General features: G+C 29.1%; 1 protein-coding gene across 6 annotated transcripts; it reads left to right on the top strand.

The window, feature by feature from the left end:
• Positions 1 to 301: 301 nt before the first annotated feature.
• Positions 302 to 2622, top strand: LOC146896292 (UPF0481 protein At3g47200-like). Of its 6 annotated transcripts, none has more exons than XM_085733624.1 (2): positions 302 to 497; positions 1020 to 2622. In XM_085733624.1, the coding sequence occupies exon 2, from the start codon at positions 1050 to 1052 to the stop codon at positions 2424 to 2426; it is 1377 nt and encodes a 458-aa protein (XP_085589750.1). In that variant the 5' UTR covers positions 302 to 497; positions 1020 to 1049; the 3' UTR covers positions 2427 to 2622. The 6 variants fall into 6 exon arrangements, with proteins under 6 accessions (XP_085589750.1, XP_085589752.1, XP_085589749.1 ...); XM_085733626.1 differs by having other exon boundaries at positions 367 to 451; XM_085733623.1 differs by having other exon boundaries at positions 476 to 609.
• The last annotated feature ends 16395 nt before the right edge of the window (positions 2623 to 19017 follow it).

Below are 19017 nucleotides of genomic sequence, written 5' to 3'. Positions count from 1 at the left end.
AGTGTCTTTTTATTGAAAAGACATAAAACCCACCCATCATCTTGTTTATATTAAATTAAAATTGTATAATACATGTGTGTATATATCATTTTTATAAAAGGGTATAAATGACATTTACAAAATATAGTTTATTCCTTCCTTCCACTTTCTATTCACTTTCACTATAATCAAACAATCTAACAAATCATCTCACTTTCCATTCACTTTCTTCATACTTTCTTTCCTTTAACAATCTTTCCTCTTACAATCTTTCCTTTTACTTTCTTTGGTGATCCAAACACAACCTTAAAATCTCGAGACGAATAAAAAAAGAAATTAAAAAAATAACAATGTCATAGCAGCACATGCATAAGCAGAGAGCACAAACAGACAAAGAGAGAATCAAAATCAAAATTCATTCATATCACATTACACAAATATCAATGTAACATATTTATTCTATAAGAAATAGGTAGGTTTGGTCCCTTTCAAACTCATGTAACCATAAACCATTCTAGGTAATTATTTATTTCCACCAACAACTCTTGTTACTCTCAAAACCTAACAGTTTTTTTAAGTTGTTTTTTGCATTTGGATTTCTTCTCTGTTTTCCACTTTCTTTCAAGACTTGTTAGTTCCGTGTAACTCTCACTTATGAGTTTTCAAGTTATTTATATTTATTTTTATATGATTGAGATATATTTCATCCTTCAAAGTTTAACCTAATCTTTTTTAGTTCTCTGTTATTTTTGTTGAGCTTCTTTATTTTATTTTTTTAAACTGTGAAATCTTGCTAGAAGGTAATATATTGCTAGTAATTTATTTTAATGTAATTTTGTTAGAGCTTCTTTTTTAGTTATGTGTTATTTTTGTTGAACTTCTTTATATATATATATATATATATATATATATATATATATATATATATATATATTTTTTTTTCTACATTTGCATGCTATTTTAATCTGTGTTACTACAATGTAATATATTGCTAATGATTATGTTTAATTTGATGAATTTTTTTAATTTGATTGCTATAGGTAAAAAAAGGAAGAGAAATTTGTGTTACTATGGGTTCTGAAACTATACCACAGATTCAGCACATAATCAACATTCCAGAAATCATTGAGCCTATGTTACATGAAAAATGTTGCATTTACAAGGTTCCTCACCATCTCTTGAAGTTGAATGAAGATGCTTTTACACCAAAGTTTATCTCAATTGGTCCTTTTCATAGTCAGAATCCAGAACTTAATCAAGAGAAACAGAAACAAAGGTACTTTCATGCTTTTTGGAAACGTTTATCAAATAAACAAACTTTAGCTTTGGTACAATATAAAGCTTTTCTTGAAGAAAACAGAGAAAATATTGCTAATTGTTATTCCAAACAAGAACTTTGCCAGGATGAGAAGTTTTTGGAAATGATTTTGTTAGACTCAGTTTTCATAATGGAGTTGTTTTTGAGAAAAGTTAATGAATCTGAACAGAAAAATGATTTCATGTTTACAACATCATGGATTTACAAAATGACACAAAGGGATTTGTTGCTGCTTGAAAATCAAATTCCTATGTTTGTTTTGGAGGAATTACACAGAGGGGTGTTATTAGCTGAAAAGAATGGTTGCAATAGCAATAAGGAAAATTCTGCTAGTTTTATTGATCTTGCTTTTAACTACTTTGAAGATTATTATCCTCAAAAGTTAACAAGTCAAAAATTGGAGTTGACTCAAAATTGCAAACCTTGCAACCATTTCACTGATTTGATTAGATATACTTATCTTCCAAGAGAAATTCAAGTAAAGGGTGTGAATCCATCAAAAAGTTTCACACCTTTTAGACCAGAATATGTACTAAGAACAGCTACAAAGTTGAGTGAAGCAGGTATTAGTTTCGAGAAAGTTCAAGGTAAAAGCTATTGTGACTTAAAGTTTAAGAAGACGCCGATTTTGAGCTGGTTTTTGTGCTTAGGTTGTGTACCATGTTTTAAATTTGTCGAATCTAAGTTACAAATCCCGCATTTGAATGTAGACCAAGCAACAGAATGTGTTCTTAGGAACCTAATCGCGTTCGAACAATGTCACTATTCAGACCAACCTTTCATATGCAACTATGTTTCTTTAATTGATTCTTTGATTCATACACATGAAGATGTTGAGTTGTTGGTTGACACAGAAATCATTAGCCATGAACTTGGAAGTCATGCAGAATTGGCAACATTGGTTAATGGTCTTTGCAAATATGTTGTGGTGACATCAAATTGTTATGGAAAGATCATTAAGGAAATGAATGAACATTATAATAACTGGTGGAAACATTATATGGGAATGTTAAGGTCGGTGTATTTTCGTGATCCTTGGAGAGTTAGTTCAACTGTTGTTGGAATTGCTATTTTCTTATTTGCTGCTGTCAATTTTCTTAGAGTTATTGGTGTATTTCGTTTGAAGTAGTAGTTTTTAGTACTAGTTGATTTTGTTAAAATTTCCAAACATATCTTATTAGTATTTTTCATGAATTATATTATTAGTTTCTGGAGTTATATGTTATGTAATGTTAACATGATCATTGGATATACAAGTTAACATTCACAATTAGTATGAATATATTTCTTGGTGAAAGTACAGCAGACAAATGCTGGTGATTAAATCGTGTATGAAATTTTGGCGATAGAATTTTTTATGTCCTGGCTAACGATGAAAGAATCAATTTTTCATGCCCTGAACTTCTCACTGAAAAATATATATAACATGTAAGTTGGAACATGTTTGGATATAATTTTGAGTGGAAAAAAGTGTGTTTAGAAGTATAATTGATTTTCACATGTAGAATTCTTTGCGTTCACATACAAGTGTTGGATTTCGATGCATCGGTGCAGCCGTTGTAAAGATTTAAAATAATGTGAAAACTGTTTTAACAAAATTTAATGAGTAAATAATCACTTTAGTCCTAGAAAATAAGTGTGCCACTGCTGTCATTTTGATCGTGACAAAAAAAAAAAAAAAACTCTAAAATAGGACTTCCATCTATACGAATTAGAGCTCTCATAAAACTATCATTGTAGCATATGTTTGGGTGAGCATTTTGATAGCAGCCACCTCACGTTTTCTTGCATTTCACCATGATTTCTAGAAGCTACAAAGTGTCGCTTATGCTTCGTTGTTGTTTTCTTCTCACATATGTAATATGTTTGATCTTTAACCTCGTCTCATTTTCCCTCAATGGATCCTGAATTTTCTTTTTCTTCCAAACTACCAAAATTTTTGCGCAATCGCACCATTGAATTTTTACACACACATATATATTTTTTTGTGTTAATCCTCAAGTTCTTTGGAGAAAACGGGCCTCTTAATCTAAAATTCATTAGAGAGGATGTAAAATCCGACCAAAAATTATTGTATATGCATATTTAAAATAGACCTGTATTTAAAATGAAATTTAATTGGAATAAAACACGATTATACATATACATAGTACTTTTTTTTTTGACGTTTGTACATATACATAGTACTTGTATGAATTTGTAACCTAACTAAAGTTGATATCAATGCAAAGTCGTGGGGTTGAAATTTAATCAAATTATCAAATTTCAAAAGTAAAAATATCATTGAATATACGCCTCATTTTGTTATGAGGAAAATCTCATTAAATATACGCTTCATTTTATTATGAAATAGAGAAATACATTCTTTGATACTAGATATATAAATAACAATATAAATTATTCAAATTAAACCACCTGAAATTATATAGAACAAATTTGGTATAATGTTGTGTTATTTGAACAACCATTTCTATGATAATTTTTGGGATAACCATAAATTTACAAAGAAAATGAGGCATTGACAAAATTACCAAAGCAATAGAGAGAGAATAAAAACATAATGTAAATATAAAAAATAAAGCTGTGAAAAAATATTATATAAATACCATTTTTCCTTTTATAATTACATCTTATGACCAGAGGCGGACCTAGACTTTAAATATTGGTGTGACTAAAATATCAAAGCAACTATACATATTAACAAAGCGAATTAGTTACACATGAAGCACAATAGCAAAAATGGTTTGGACGTGGACATGGTGATAGTACAAGCGTTTTCTACCACTAGGCCAATTAAGAATACATGAAACAAAATACAACATATATTGTACATAATGCATTATTTAAGTCTATTATATGAAGGAAAAACAATTGGGAAATAATAGCCACACTATGTGTTATGGTGGATCCGTCCCAGCTTATGACCCATCAAACTTCTAATTATAGAAGTTGCTTATCAAAATTTCAAGCACACTAACCCATTATTGGGTAGCATTTGGGTGTCATTGACATTTGATGTTATCGTTCATATATATATATATATATATATATATATATATATATATATATATATATATATATATATATATCTTAACCACTTATCATCTCTCATCTAAATAATTTATTTTAATCATTCATTCGTTATCGGTTCTCGTCTAAAATAAACCAATAGTACCAATGGTCCCAAAGACCGATGACACCCAATTATTTCCCCCATTTCTGAATAATCAAATCATGTGAAATGGGGGGACACCTAATAATTAGATCTAGCAGAAAAAGGGAAAAATAATAGTGTGGGGATGAGTTCTAGATGTTTATTTTGATATAAGAGTGTTATTTGAACAACCATTTTTATTGACAACCTAAATATACAAAGATATATGAGTGTTGACACAAAAACCAAAAGAATAGAGAGAACATAACGTGAGTATGAAAAATAAAATTGTCACAGAAGTTGTCACAGAATGATTGTTCAAATAACATTTCTCATCATTTAGATAACACTCAATTTAGTCCAATTAGATCCATGAAAGCAAGACATGTGGTAAAAAAAACATCTAAAGGCTGATATTTGAAATTAAAACAACAATTATTTGTGTTGATAAAAAGAATTAACGAATCTTGTATCCTTTCTTCCTTTTATCGCCGTCTCTGGCTTCCTCATTAAGGAACGGGTAACTATATAAGAACTCTCTCTCCCCTAAGAAACTAACGAGTCTCACGTTTAAAAGAAGTAATAAAATATGTACTATAGTTGTTTTGATTTCAAAAAAATAATTAATAATTGTTTTAAATCTTATTTTATCTATTTGTCATCATTTTAAATAAAATGTAATTCATGCAAATTATTATTATTTTTTAACGAAGGAATGTAAAATTTGTAATGTTAATTTTTTCATTTTCAAATTATTAGCAAATGTGGCAGAAATTTAAGTTCATACGAATAAATAAATATTTTATAATTTAATTTTTTTTAAGGATTATAATTAAATATTATGAGGTAGTTTATAATTTAATAAATAAATTATTTTTGTTTAATGGTGTAAAAGTAGTGGGGCCTATTTAAGTACTTTTCATTTGAGTCCTTATTAGTACTATACTCTCATTGGAGTCATTGAGTCCTTAATAAAAGTACTTTTATTAAAATATTATAAATAAGTGATGTGTAACGTGGGGTCCATTTAAGGAGTCCATATTAAGAAACTATCATTGTGGATGCTAAAACTAGTGGCAATGCTAACAAGTGCCCTCAAGGTACTTGTTAAGAAGCTTAAAGAAGAAATTTTATTTTAGGATTGATGCATTGAACACATTAAAACTTGAAAAAGTAATTTTTCTTTTACATAAAACTTACCAATTATTTCTATTTTAAAATTTTTAACAAATGCTCTAAAGATACTTGTTAGCAAGACCCTAAAACTAATCATCACTTACCGCAAATAGTTTTAGTAAATACTGTACAAAATTATTGTTTTAGTAAAAAAAAAACTTTTAGTGGTCAATATGTTTCTTATCATCTTCTTTAAAAAAAGGGGGCTTTTAACCATGTGATTTTTTTTTTTGAGCCATGTGAATTAATTATCACGATCATTTAGTTTTTTTTTACAATACTACATCATTTAGTTGTATATTTAAATATATTAAAAAATTTGACTAAAGTTGAGATTAAAATTACTCCCTCCATCTCACAATAATTGCCTCTTTACTATCTTTTCTTTTTCTCAAAATAATTGTCTCTTTAGAATATCAATGCAGCATTTATTATTTTTTTCCATTATTATACCCTTATTTATTGAATTTCATCCAACTTAACTACTCTACTAACTACAATTAATAAGGGTGTTTTAGTAAATAATATTAATTTTACCATCAAAATCAACACAATTAATCATTTCCTTAATAGTCGTGTATAAATCTTAAATGACAATTATTTAGAGACGGAGGGAGTAGTTAACTAATCAATGCACATGTTTCCTTTAGATGTGCTTATAAATAATGCGCCAGTAAGTAGATAGGGCATTAAATGGGACGATTTCACGTGGAAGACGCTTTCTCACCCCAACCATTTCTGCATGAAAAGTTACTCCATCACTCCCATTAGTAGATGACATGATTGACAATGTGCACTCTTAATCTACTTCCTTCGTCTTAGTAAAAAAGGAAAAAATGAGGAACGAATAGTCACAATAGTCCCTCAATGTGCACTCTTATTTCTATTAAGAAAATGGTTAAATGTACTACCTCCGTCCCTAATTATAAGACCCTTTTGAGAATTTTTTTTGTCCCTTTTTATAAGACCCCTTTGCTATTTCCAACTACATTAATTATTTTTTTACATACATGCCCCTATTTATTATACATCTTTTTCTTCAATAAGCAATAAATAACATGTTGAAAACATAAACCAACCCTCTCTCTTAAGGGATAAAATTGTAAAACCAATAGTAATTACAAACATATTTAATACAAATATCCACTATCTTAATTCCCGTTATTTTTTCAAAAGGGTCCTATAATTAGGGACGGAGGTAGTATTGATTTTAATGATAAAATTAGTAGCATTTACTAAAACACCATTATTAATTGTAGTTAGTGAATTAGTTAAGTTGAATGAAATTCAATAAATAAGAGTATAATAGTGGAAAAAAATAATAAATGCTGCATTGATATTGTAAAGTGACAATTATTTTGAGAAAAAGAAAAAATGTTAAAGAAACAATAATTGTGAGACAGAAGGAGTAATAAATTTTGACTATATTTTCCTACTAATATACAAAGATAAATAATTCATATCAAATGTTGTTGGATTCGTCTCGACAAATATTTTCAAAATATCAAATTCTCATATTTTTTTTAATAGATAATTAAAACTATTAAAGATAAAAAAATATGTATTATATATGTGACAGAATCAACTGTATCACTTAATAGGACACAAGAAGTATTTTATTCCATATCTACACACTTCATTATCCCGTCCCACAACACATAATTTTTTTTGGCCAAAAAAATACATAAAATTTACAAAATATTCTATATTTTTTGTAACAAAAGGTAAGTTTGACATTAAAGACAACATTTCTCATACATTTTAATACTTAATTACGTAAGTATTTATCCATTAAAGTGAATAAACGGTTGTAAAAAAAAAAACGAATACTGTATCATTCTTTTATACTTAGAATAACGAATACAAACATTCCAGAGTTGGAGCTACCACACTAGATAACTTCCACCACTCATGTTTCATTATAGGGGTAATAGTCACTTTGGTCCCTGAATGTGTAGCAAGTAATCATAATAGTCCTTCAATGTATCAAAATTCTAAAATAGTCCCTGATTGCCCACTTTGTTAGTTAAAATAGTCCCTAACGCTTAAATAATCCCTTAATACACACAATAACTCTTTTTATATAGAGACTAAAATGACAATAAGTAAGTACATATAAGGACTAATATGATAATAAGTAAGTCTATTCAAGGACTAATATGACAATATTAATGAAATAATTTAATATCAAGGACTATTTTGACTAACAAAATACATAATCAAGGACTATTTTGAAATTTCGATACATTGAGGGACTATTGTGACTATTCGTTCCTCGTTCAAGGAATAAAGTGACTATTTCCCCTTCATTATATAATGAGATTTATATGTCTTGACATGTTAGATTTTGTCTTGTTTCTCGTTTTGGGGTTTTAGGCTTTATCCCAAAAACCAACAAAAAAAGACACAGATGTTTGTGTGTTAATCTTCTAGTTTTTAAGAGAAAGAGGTTCCGATAACTCGGAGTTTCCCTGAAATATAAGTAAAGTTTGACAAAAATTTATTCCATTGAACAATTGGAATTGAAATTTGACGTCAATTAAAAAATACGCAGGCAAAGGATAATATAGAAGCAAAAAAGTTATATGTAAATTGAATTATTGGCAGATTGATGGAACGTAGAGAGACGAAAATAAAAAAGGAAAAAAGGTGGGTGCATATAAAAAATTAAAAATCTTTTCAAATTATCTGCAAATAATTGCACTCAGTGTGGGGCAGAAATAGAGTGAGATTTCAGAAAATGAATAAAAACAAAACATGCAATCGTTTCTACAATTAGTGGAAACAGATTTTTCATGCACAAATGCACTTACTTTCCATCAATGATGGCTCAACTTAAAAAAAGATACATTTGTTAAATATTAGCGAGACAATTATATGACTTTTTAATGTTTATTAAACATTACATAATTTTTTTTTTTGAGGGAATTACATAATACTATATGTAAGGGAGTATGAGCTAGATTCCTAGTGAGTATGTGCTCTCATGCTACTTCACAATAATTCCATACCTCATGTGAACTACATAATATGGCGAGTGAAGGAAGAGGTGATGATAATTATTGAGCTAATAAATGCTCCAGAGCAAGGGATGTTCCTTCTTTCCATAGAAATATACAATTTACTAGCATGGACACCCGTGCCAAGCACGGGCTAGAATGTCGTTATATTTGATGGAGGGAATATTGTGATGTATCAGGTGTTACTTAAAATTTTAGATGGAGTTTTGGTTGTATCATTATCACTTGTGTGGTTTCTCTTTATCCAAATTGTCGATCTACATCAACTTAGGCTCCCACAGAAAGCCCAACGGTGGTATCACATCCGGGTTCGACGTTGTGGGGGATCGAGAGTTGTTCTTGGTGGTGGACTACAGACACAAAGATCCTAACACTTAATAGAGAGATGTTAATGTCTCAAGTGTGAGTTAAAATTCCGTATTGTATGCAAGAGTAGATGCGAGAAACATGTGAAATGACTCATATACATAATGCCTTAAGACTTTGAAAGAAGATAGGATGTGAATCTCACTTCTGTGATTGATCTTAGCTTACTGTGATAATACAATCCATTGTAGGATCCTAGCCTAATGTGATGATTTGTTTCGTTATTTTTTGAGTGTCATTTGTTTAATTTTTCATCTTAAATTTTAGTTTTTGAATGTGATTAGCTTTCATGCACAAAAAAAAAAACCTTTGTCATTTCAAATTCCTTCACTTATGGTATTTCATGGGATCTTGCAATGGAAAAATGTATATGTATGATGAGTTGACAAAATACATATTCGTTAGACATTTTAAATAGATGTACATATTTTCAATAAATCTAATATTTTGGTAGCATAGTTGCCCAGTAATATTCAACTTCTTCAACAAATCCATAAAATCACCAGCAATTCATTATGTTTCCTATGCTCTCAAGAATAAAACGCTCACTCCTTATTTTTTTTTTCTCTTTTCATTTCTATCAAGTTCAAATTCATTTTTAATCTTCTTTTCTTTTATAATTTACTTTATCTCTTCTCATGAAAGAAAGAAACAAACACCCCTCTATGAAACTGCCGCCAACCCACTTTTTTTTACCATGTTGTGTCTCTGACCTTATGTGATATCTCACCAGATCACATACATAATAGTCTCACACTTAAGGGAGAGATGTTTATGTTTCATATGTGAGTTAAACTTGTGTGCAATAATATACATTGAGTAACATATAAGCAAGAAGAACAATATACCTAATGTCTTAAGATTTTAAGCAAAGATGTGATGTCAATCTCACTTGTGGAGTTTCTCATAGTCAAACGTGATGGTCCAACCCATTGTAGACTCCCTCAGAACTCTAAACATTATAGTGAGTTAAACTTGTGTGCAATAATATACATTGAGTAACATATAAGCAAGAAGAACAATATACCTAATGTCTTAAGATTTTAAGCAAAGATGTGATGTCAATCTCACTTGTGGAGTTTCTCATAGTCAAATGTGATGGTCCAACCCATTGTAGACTCCCTCAGAACTCTAAACATTATAGTGAGTTAAACTTGTGTGCAATAATATACATTGAGTAACGTATAAGCGAGAAGAACAATATACCTAATGTCTTAAGATTTTACGCGAATATGTGCTGTCAATATCACTTGTGGAGTTTCTCATAGTCAAATGTGATGGTCCAACCCATTGTAGACTCCCTCAGAACTCTAAGCATTAATTTTTTTTTTTTAGTTTTTGAATTTCATTTGTTTAACTTTTTATATCAAGTATAAGTTTTTGGATGTCATTTGCTTTCATACAATTTTTTTATCCAATCAATATTATATCAAATACCTCCATATTTGGTCTTTGGGTGAACGAACATGCGAATGGAAAAATACAAATGTGTTATGCTGAATTGAAAAAGTACATGATTATTAAACATTTTATAAAGATATAGCGTTTTTTTAACCGAGTCTATTTTTTGGTGAAATATTTACTCTTAAATTTCCAACACTTTTTAACTGACCCATAAAATTGTCAGTAACTCGCTATATTTCCAATACTTCCATGGACAAAACACACACTATTTTTTTCCCTTATCATTTCTTTCATGTTCAAATTTTTTTCATATTCTAATTTAATTTTATTGTTGCTAAATTTATTTCTCTCGTTTCATGAAAGATGGGAACACAAACTTCCCTCCGCAAAAACACCATTAATCCATTTTTTTTAACCATGGTGTGCCTTCGCCTAACCTTATTTGAATATCAACAAATTACAGACGCATTGAGTCTCACACTTTAGAGATATATGTTCATGTGTAAATTGTGACTTAAAGTTCCACATTATTGGATGCCAAAGTAGACGTTGAGAAACATATAAGTAAGATGACCAATACACCTAATGCCTTAAGGTTTTGGATAATGATGTGATGTCAATCACAATTGTGTGGTTTCACTTAGCCTAATGTGATAGTCCAACCTACTGAAGACACCCTTAGAACTCTCAACATTACGATAAACGGTTTCGTTAGTTTTGAGATGCCAATTATTTAATTTCTATATCAAATTTATGTTTTTGGGTGTTGTTCACTTTCATGCAATATTTTTTAATCAATCTCTAAGATATTAAATTCCTTATCCTTTGATCTTTGGTGGAATTTAACCATAGATAAACACTTAAGTGTTATGCTGAGTTAACAAAATATGTGCTTAGTAAATTCTTTATATGTTGTTGCGTTTTTTTTACCCGAATCTAACTTTTTGGTAAATTAGTTTTTTTAACGCAATCTAACTTTTTGGTAAATTAATTACACAAAAATCTTCAACTCCTTCAACAATTTCATAAAATCACTTGCAACTTACTTCGTTCTTTATAACCTCATGGACAAAATACACAATTCTTATTTTTTTTAACCGGTATCAGTTCTCTCAATATCAAATTTATTTTTCATCTTCTAATTTCTTTGATCTCTTCTCATGAAATAAAGGAACAAAAACACACTTTTAGTAAATTACCATTAATCTACCTTTTTTATCATGTTGTGCATCGGTTTGACCTTATTTGGCTATGTCACGTAATTACGGACACAGAGAATGTCACACTTGAGGGAGATATGTTATCGTGTAAAATAAGAGTTAAAGTTCTACAATGAAAGGAATAGTAGATATTAAATAAGATATAAGTGAGATGACTCACAAACGTGTGCCTAAATAATTTGAGAGAAATTGTGGTGTCGATATCATTTGTCTAGTTTCTTTTAGCCTAATGCAAAGATACAACCCAATGTAGGTTACAGTTGCAGTCCCGAAATTATGATGATTTGTTTTGTTAGCTTTTGAATGTCATTTGTTTAATTTTTTTTATGTTAAATATTATATTTTGGAAGTCGTTCGCTTTCATGCAATTTTTATTTGTCAAGGCGATAACTTTTTTTTATTTAACCTCTATTATTTTAAGTTCTTTCACTTTTAGTCTTTAGTGGGATATGACAAAGGAAAAACGTTTATGTGTTATGCTGAGTTGAAAAATACATGTTTATTGTACATTTTAAATTGGTGTGACATTTTTAATGAGTCTAATATTTTTGGTAGAATAATTACTCAGTAATATCCAACTCCTTCAACAAATTCATAAAACTACCCACAACTCACTCGTTTTGCTTGTCATTTCTTTCTAGATCGAATAATTTTTCTAATTTAATTTCTCTCTTCTCATAAAATAAATGAGAAAAAAAAACACATCTCTATGAAACCACCACCAAGCCACCTTTTTTACCATGTTGTGCCTCTGGCCTTATTTGACTATTTCATCATATCATAGACATAGAGAGTCTCACGTTTAAGGGAGAAATGCTAATTTGTCATGTGTGAGTAAAAATTCTATATTGCCAGCAAGATTTGATATTTATGAACATATAAATGAGATGAGTAATATACATATTGTCTTAAGGTTTTGGATGAAGATGTGGGGTTTCTCATTTTGAAACACAATACCTTGGTATATGTTCCTCATCAATATTATTGGACATCCAACTTTAAATCTTAATTTGTGGTTTGAAATATGCAACTGTTAATATCATTCAAGAACTCAATTGAATACCATTTGCTTTGTAGCTTTTTATTTTGGTCAGATTGACAAACCAAATCAAAGCTAATATTTTCCTTCTCGTTTTCTGGAAACAACGATAGAATAATATTGTTAAAGTGCTCAAATGGGTCCAAAGTTTGAGCAAGTATCCCTCGCTCTTGATTTTTTTGGAGATCTATATATTTTCCAAATTATTTGGATAAACAAAGTCAATAAGGGAACACAATGAATAAGTTTGATCTAACCCACTTGTTTTGGCCTGGGACTACTTTTAAGGTCTCGTGTTTGATTCTCTCTGCTGCCTTCATATCAATTTTAAGGTCTCGTATTTTCTTTTCAAATCCATGTATCAATGCTTCATTGATTTTCAATGGAATATTGAAGGATGAACCGGTTGTACGAACACCTGGAATTAACATGTAAGCTATGACCCTAGGAAAAAATGGTCAAATTGATAATAGATTAGAGCCTCGTAAGTATGTGGATAGCAGTTCAATTTCTGCCTCATGTGTATGGAAAATATTCGGCTGAGATGAGAGAACTCGTCTTATGTATCCCATAGGTTTTCCAACTAAGATTAGTCACTGCTAAGCGGTGATGTAAGCTTTATACCAATTTCATGATAACTCAAAAAAAATATCAAATATAAAATTAGTTACCAAACTTAATTGATACATTTAATTAGTATATCTAATAAACATTAAAAATCAATATTTATTATTATTAATAATAATATAATAATAATATCAATAATATTTAAAAATTGATAATTTCAGCAACCATTTATTTTGTATTATTTTCGACCAAAAATTTTCATCAATAAGTTAATCGATTCTTAGAGCATCCGCAATGGACCTCTCCTTTTGGTTTCTTAAATGAGTCTCTATGTACATGTCACTTGCTCTTATAATTAATACTTAATAAGATTTAATCTTTCAAACTCTAGGAGTATATATGTTACCAGAATAACTCAAGGACTTTCTCTTAGTTCGTTCCTTTTATTTTTCTTTTGGTTTTCTTTACTTTTTATTTACTTGTTATTTACTTTTTTCTTGGTTTGGTGTTTGCCCCTCAGCTTTTTGCTTAGCTTTATTGAGAAGGTTTTGGTCCATCCCCCAACTCCTTTTGTTCTTATTTCCATTTATTTATGCATTTATAAAGTGATGCAGCTGGTTCATAATTGAACCCCATTTAACTAAAAAAATAAAAAATCTCTCAAACTCAACACTTCAAAAAATATTAAATGGGTCTTAGTAATAAATAATTGTTGTGCATTTTATATTAAATGTGTAGTTTTTTAATAAATAATAGTTGTTTTCAATAAGAAGTTATTACTTTCAGTTGCTTTAACATGTGCAATATTGCATCTAAAAACCCATAGGTCTAGCCACTGTATATGTTGTACACCTAATTTTCTAGTTCTATCTAGTGGAGGTTCGGTTTAAAATTAACATAAAAAAAAATACACATTTGTTGGCTAGTGCCCCTTTTAAAATAGATATATTTTGATTAATGTGTATATACACTCTTTCCAACTTTGTTTGTATGAGAGGTAGTACAATACTTATATTATTGAGTAAACGTGTTTTATTCAAAATATTGATTGTTATAATGATTTTTTTAAATTACCATTTACATGCTCTTCAAAGTCAAATGAGGTTTGGGTTTTATCATTTTTTAAAAGTGAAAACGAACCAAACTGAATTGACGGTGTATGGTTTGGTTCGACCAAAATTGCATTTAAATAAAAGAGGAATTCCCTCAAAAAAAATAAAAGAGGAATTTTTTTTTTCTTCAAATGTTAGTATTTATTTAATACTGAAAATAAAATATATGAAATTCCGTGAGAACACATAATTCAGAAATAAAGTTGCAATAAAAATTTAGATTTTTTTTTTTAGCAAAATTCAGAAATAATCATATTAATAAAATTCAGAAAAACTTTTGCAACGTAAGAATCTAGAATATGTCAAAAAAGAAACTTAAGAATCTAGAAGAGAAGCTGCAACAAAGAAAAATGAAACCCTAATTCAAAATTCTTATAATGTAACACTAATCCAAACAACACAAAGAAAAATAAACAAAAGCCTTAAAAAGACTAAAATACACACTTATTACATATGATTCGTGGTATAAAATGAGTAAATGACAAATTACCAAAAAAAACGAAAGTTTGGCCCTGACAGTTAATATAGGATGCGCGACCTTGAAATGAATATATAGATAGGAAACTACTTTGTTCTCAATATTATAAAGGTCTCTGCAAAATAATGAACACATTGTAAACAAAACCGATAAAAGAAATTTCAATAATGTTGAGTTTTCTCCCAATTAGAAGAAACACAACCAAACTGGAAGGAATTAAAGTCGATTAAACTGAGATATATTTTAGTTATAAATCCGATAAGTTCTTTGTAAATTTGAGGAACATTGAGTAGCAATATGGTCATCCGCAAACAAATATATGGGAAAATAAATATGTTACATTAATAGCAAAAGAAATTTAATGAATAAGATCATATCGTTATATGATGAAAATAATGTCTCAAATGAAGCATTTTCAAAAATGATATATAGTAGACAATTATTTGGAACAAAATATAAATCATGAGAGAATTGGAACAAAATATAAATCGTGAGAGAAGATTCAAGATCCCTTTCGTTTATGCCTTTCTTCAGCTTCAAAATCAATTTCTCAACAAATTATTTGATAACTAACATTCTCCCTCTTATTTTCTCCTGTACAACTAAAAATCCAACTATTAGCAATAAAATCCTAAACCATGGTCACAAACCATGATGAAGGGGAACAGTCTGATGCAATCAACAATAAAATTTGATGAAATTGTAGGAACTAAAAGTGTTCTTGATCTTCTTACCGTTCTCAAAACCATTTTTGAAAAATAGTAATAGTGATGAGAATAGGATGGGAGATAAAGATCTGAGCTATTTTATTTCCTTTTTGTGACAAAAAGAATCATTACCTTTCACTATTTTATTTTGGTTTTAATTTGATTTTAATAGGTGAGAAACAATTCAACGATAGTCTTGAATTAGACCAATTGTCAACATTCTTTTTTAGGACTGTTATAAGTGTTGAAAAATTTGAATTTAATTTCATTAATTGACAGTTGATAGTTTCTTGTTTGATTTTTTTATGGGCAGTTTCTTGTTTGATTTGATATCAGGCAATTAAATTTCTAGATATCATTTTGATCATAATAATAAATCGAATGATTTCTTAAAATAGAGGCAGTATATGGAAGTATGTGTTGAGACTGAAATATCAGGTGCTAAGCATATACCATAACATGCCACATGTACTTTTGAATGAAAATGGTTTCACTTGTTTATATTGTAGATGTAGATGTAGATTGTAGATGTAGATAAGGATTCAGATAGAGATATTGATAGTTTAGCCGAGATTGTTGTCTTTTTTTTAATATAATTTTAAAATAAATAAAAAAATATGGGTATGAAATAAAGGCAAATAAATATTATCGATGTTGATGAGTGACTCAAACAACCATAAGTATGTGTTTTATCATGCAATTTGTAAAAAAATTAACAAAGAAGTTTGAGTATGTGTTGATGGCAGAAATAAATAATTATGTGGAGATAAAAATGGAATGCTTGATTAGGTGATAAAGAGTATTTGATGCATATGAACTAATTTATCAAATGAAACGAATGGATGAGATTTGATGTTAAAATAATTTATGTGAAATAATATATATCAACGCCATGTTTAGTGAAAATGAGTGATTGACAATAGAAACGAAAAAACTTAGTAAATTAAACCAGTTTTTTTGAATAGGAGCAAATGAAAATAATAAAGAAAATAGTCAGGTTTAGATAAAATTCATTGAAAAAAAAATAACTAAAATAAATTTTCTACATTTTCGCAGGGGTCGGTCTTGTTCTACAACATACATGAATAGTTTGCACCACAAAAATGTAAGATAAAAATATAATATCTTGAGAACTATCAACTAATATGTTACCCAAAAATACTTGAGAATTCTCTGTTTTTTTTTTAAGGAAGAATTCTCTTTTATATGCACAACTTCAACGTTGGAAGAACAAAACATTGACATGCCTTTCACATATCTCTCATTATTAATAGTGGCAAAAAAAATAGTTTTGGAATGAAGAAATCTGATTCAAAACATCTTTCAATTACGTCGATTCAAATTAATAGAAAAATAATGAAATTCATTAAAACGTGAAGCAAACTTTTTCAAAAGGTGTAAATATATATGGGGATGAAAACCCTAAAATTAACAGAGCCGACAGCTAAACCTATAAAAGGGAATCAAAATTCGGAAGGAAAAAAAAAGGTGCCTAAATCAATTTGATAATAATGAAATCAATAAAATTGAATTGGTCAGGAGGTAGAAATATATGCATTTCAAATAAATGATATTATAAACAATTTGTACGAAAGGAAGATGCATATACAAATGATGAAAGACAAATTGACTATATATAGGGAAAAAAACTCAAGACTGGCTGGCTAACTTAATATGATGATGTGTTGATTACAATTTGATTGGATGATAATTAAGAATTATGTACCAACATGTAATTGGTACATATCTTGTCATAAGCCGTTAGAACTCGAGGGTATCATAGGATGAATATGTGAATTTGAACAAAATACATGGATATATACAACATGTAGTGGAGTAATATCATAAATTGAATCAATTTTTGAAATTAGAGTGATGAAAAAAATATGTTAAGAAGAAAAGTGTTTCAATAAAATAAAAGAGAGATTTTGAGAATAATTTTAAAATTTTAGTATGAATTCTAAATGATGTGAAGATGTTTGAGACGGACAAACAATATTTATAGGAAAAAAGAAGCAAGTAAGTCACATCAATTATGCCATTAATTTAGTAATGAAATTAGTAACACATTAAATAGCAAAAATAATTTGAATAAAATATTCCATTTATTTTTTTGTCATTAAAAGCCTTTTAGTCAACTTGCATAATCATGTTAATTACATAAGTCTTGCACAAATCACATAATATGTACCAATTACACAAAACATTAAATGCACCTTTCAATATAAGGATGCCATGTGTACTATCAAAATAAAATAGTGCAAATATATATAATAGAGATGTAATATGACGTATCCATAAAATCTCATCCCACCTCATCAGATATACGTAAGCAAATAATTATTATTTGTGTAGGGTCATAAGATCAAATTTACACTGTGTAAGCGCACAAGATTATTGATGACAATAAATAATATAGGTTTTTAGTCATCAAATAGCATCACAAATAGGTAGTTTTAGTATAAAATTCTTTTAAAAAGTCATGAAAAACATTAAGATGGAAAGAAGCCACCGGAATTAGACAACTTTGTAACCGTGCTATGTTTTTTTAGAGGTTTATCCTTGATTAAGTTTGGGGCATAGTCATTACGGACATTATAGTGAGAAGAAATGGAGCAAAGTGCAAAGAAACCAATGAGTCAACTACTGCCTAACTCACGTCGCGGGCTATAAGTTTTGCATCGTGAGAATGAAAGGAAATCCATTATGATCGCTACTGACATAACCTAATCGATTTCTATCTATCTCTGTTAAGGTCATTCAACCAATAATTTGTCACGAGCAAAACCCCCCGTCATAACCTAATCAAATTCGCGATAGTTTAGTTGAAGCTAGGAAATCTAGTACACACTTGCTAGTAGATACAAACTCCTCAAAAAATATAACTACTTACCGACAAACTAGTACACTTGCTAGTTTTAAAAAAAAAAAAGTACACTTGCTAGTTTCTTTTTTAGGGATAGTACAGATAATTTTTGTTCATCAGTTATCTCTTAATTATTATTGACTATACAACTGTCATGTAACTATCAAACTTTTTATGTTTTGACGGGCATAGAAAACTTTATTACTTTATTGGCATATGGAAAGGAGAAAGATAGCCTTATTCAAAAACCAAGGAGCTCCTTCCAAGGACGTACTCGGGGAATATCGGGTTCGATTTTTAGGGGGAACAATGCTTGGTCAGTACGCATGCCTCTACGTAAGAGTCGGATTAATCGCCCACCTTTGATGGGTCGGAAACCGGTGCGAAAGCCAAAAAAAAAAAAACCAAAGCTAATAATCAGGTTTATATTCATCCTTCAAAATAATAGATATGTACCTAAAAAAATTATTCGTAATAAGTGCATTAAAATAGTATAACTGTAATTTATTTATTTTTTTATAAAGAAAGTTTAGAATAAGCTAGAAGACGGTGTTTCAGTTTAAGATAGAGAAAGATTCTATTTCAAAGATCACATACAAAAATATTTGCAT

This window comes from Medicago sativa, chromosome 8, assembly GCF_051527215.1.
Source record: "Medicago sativa cultivar Bolivia chromosome 8, Bolivia_mono, whole genome shotgun sequence".
NCBI lineage: Eukaryota > Viridiplantae > Streptophyta > Magnoliopsida > Fabales > Fabaceae > Medicago > Medicago sativa.
Note: the sequence above shows the minus strand (reverse complement) of the source record. Positions and strands in the feature narration are given on the sequence as shown.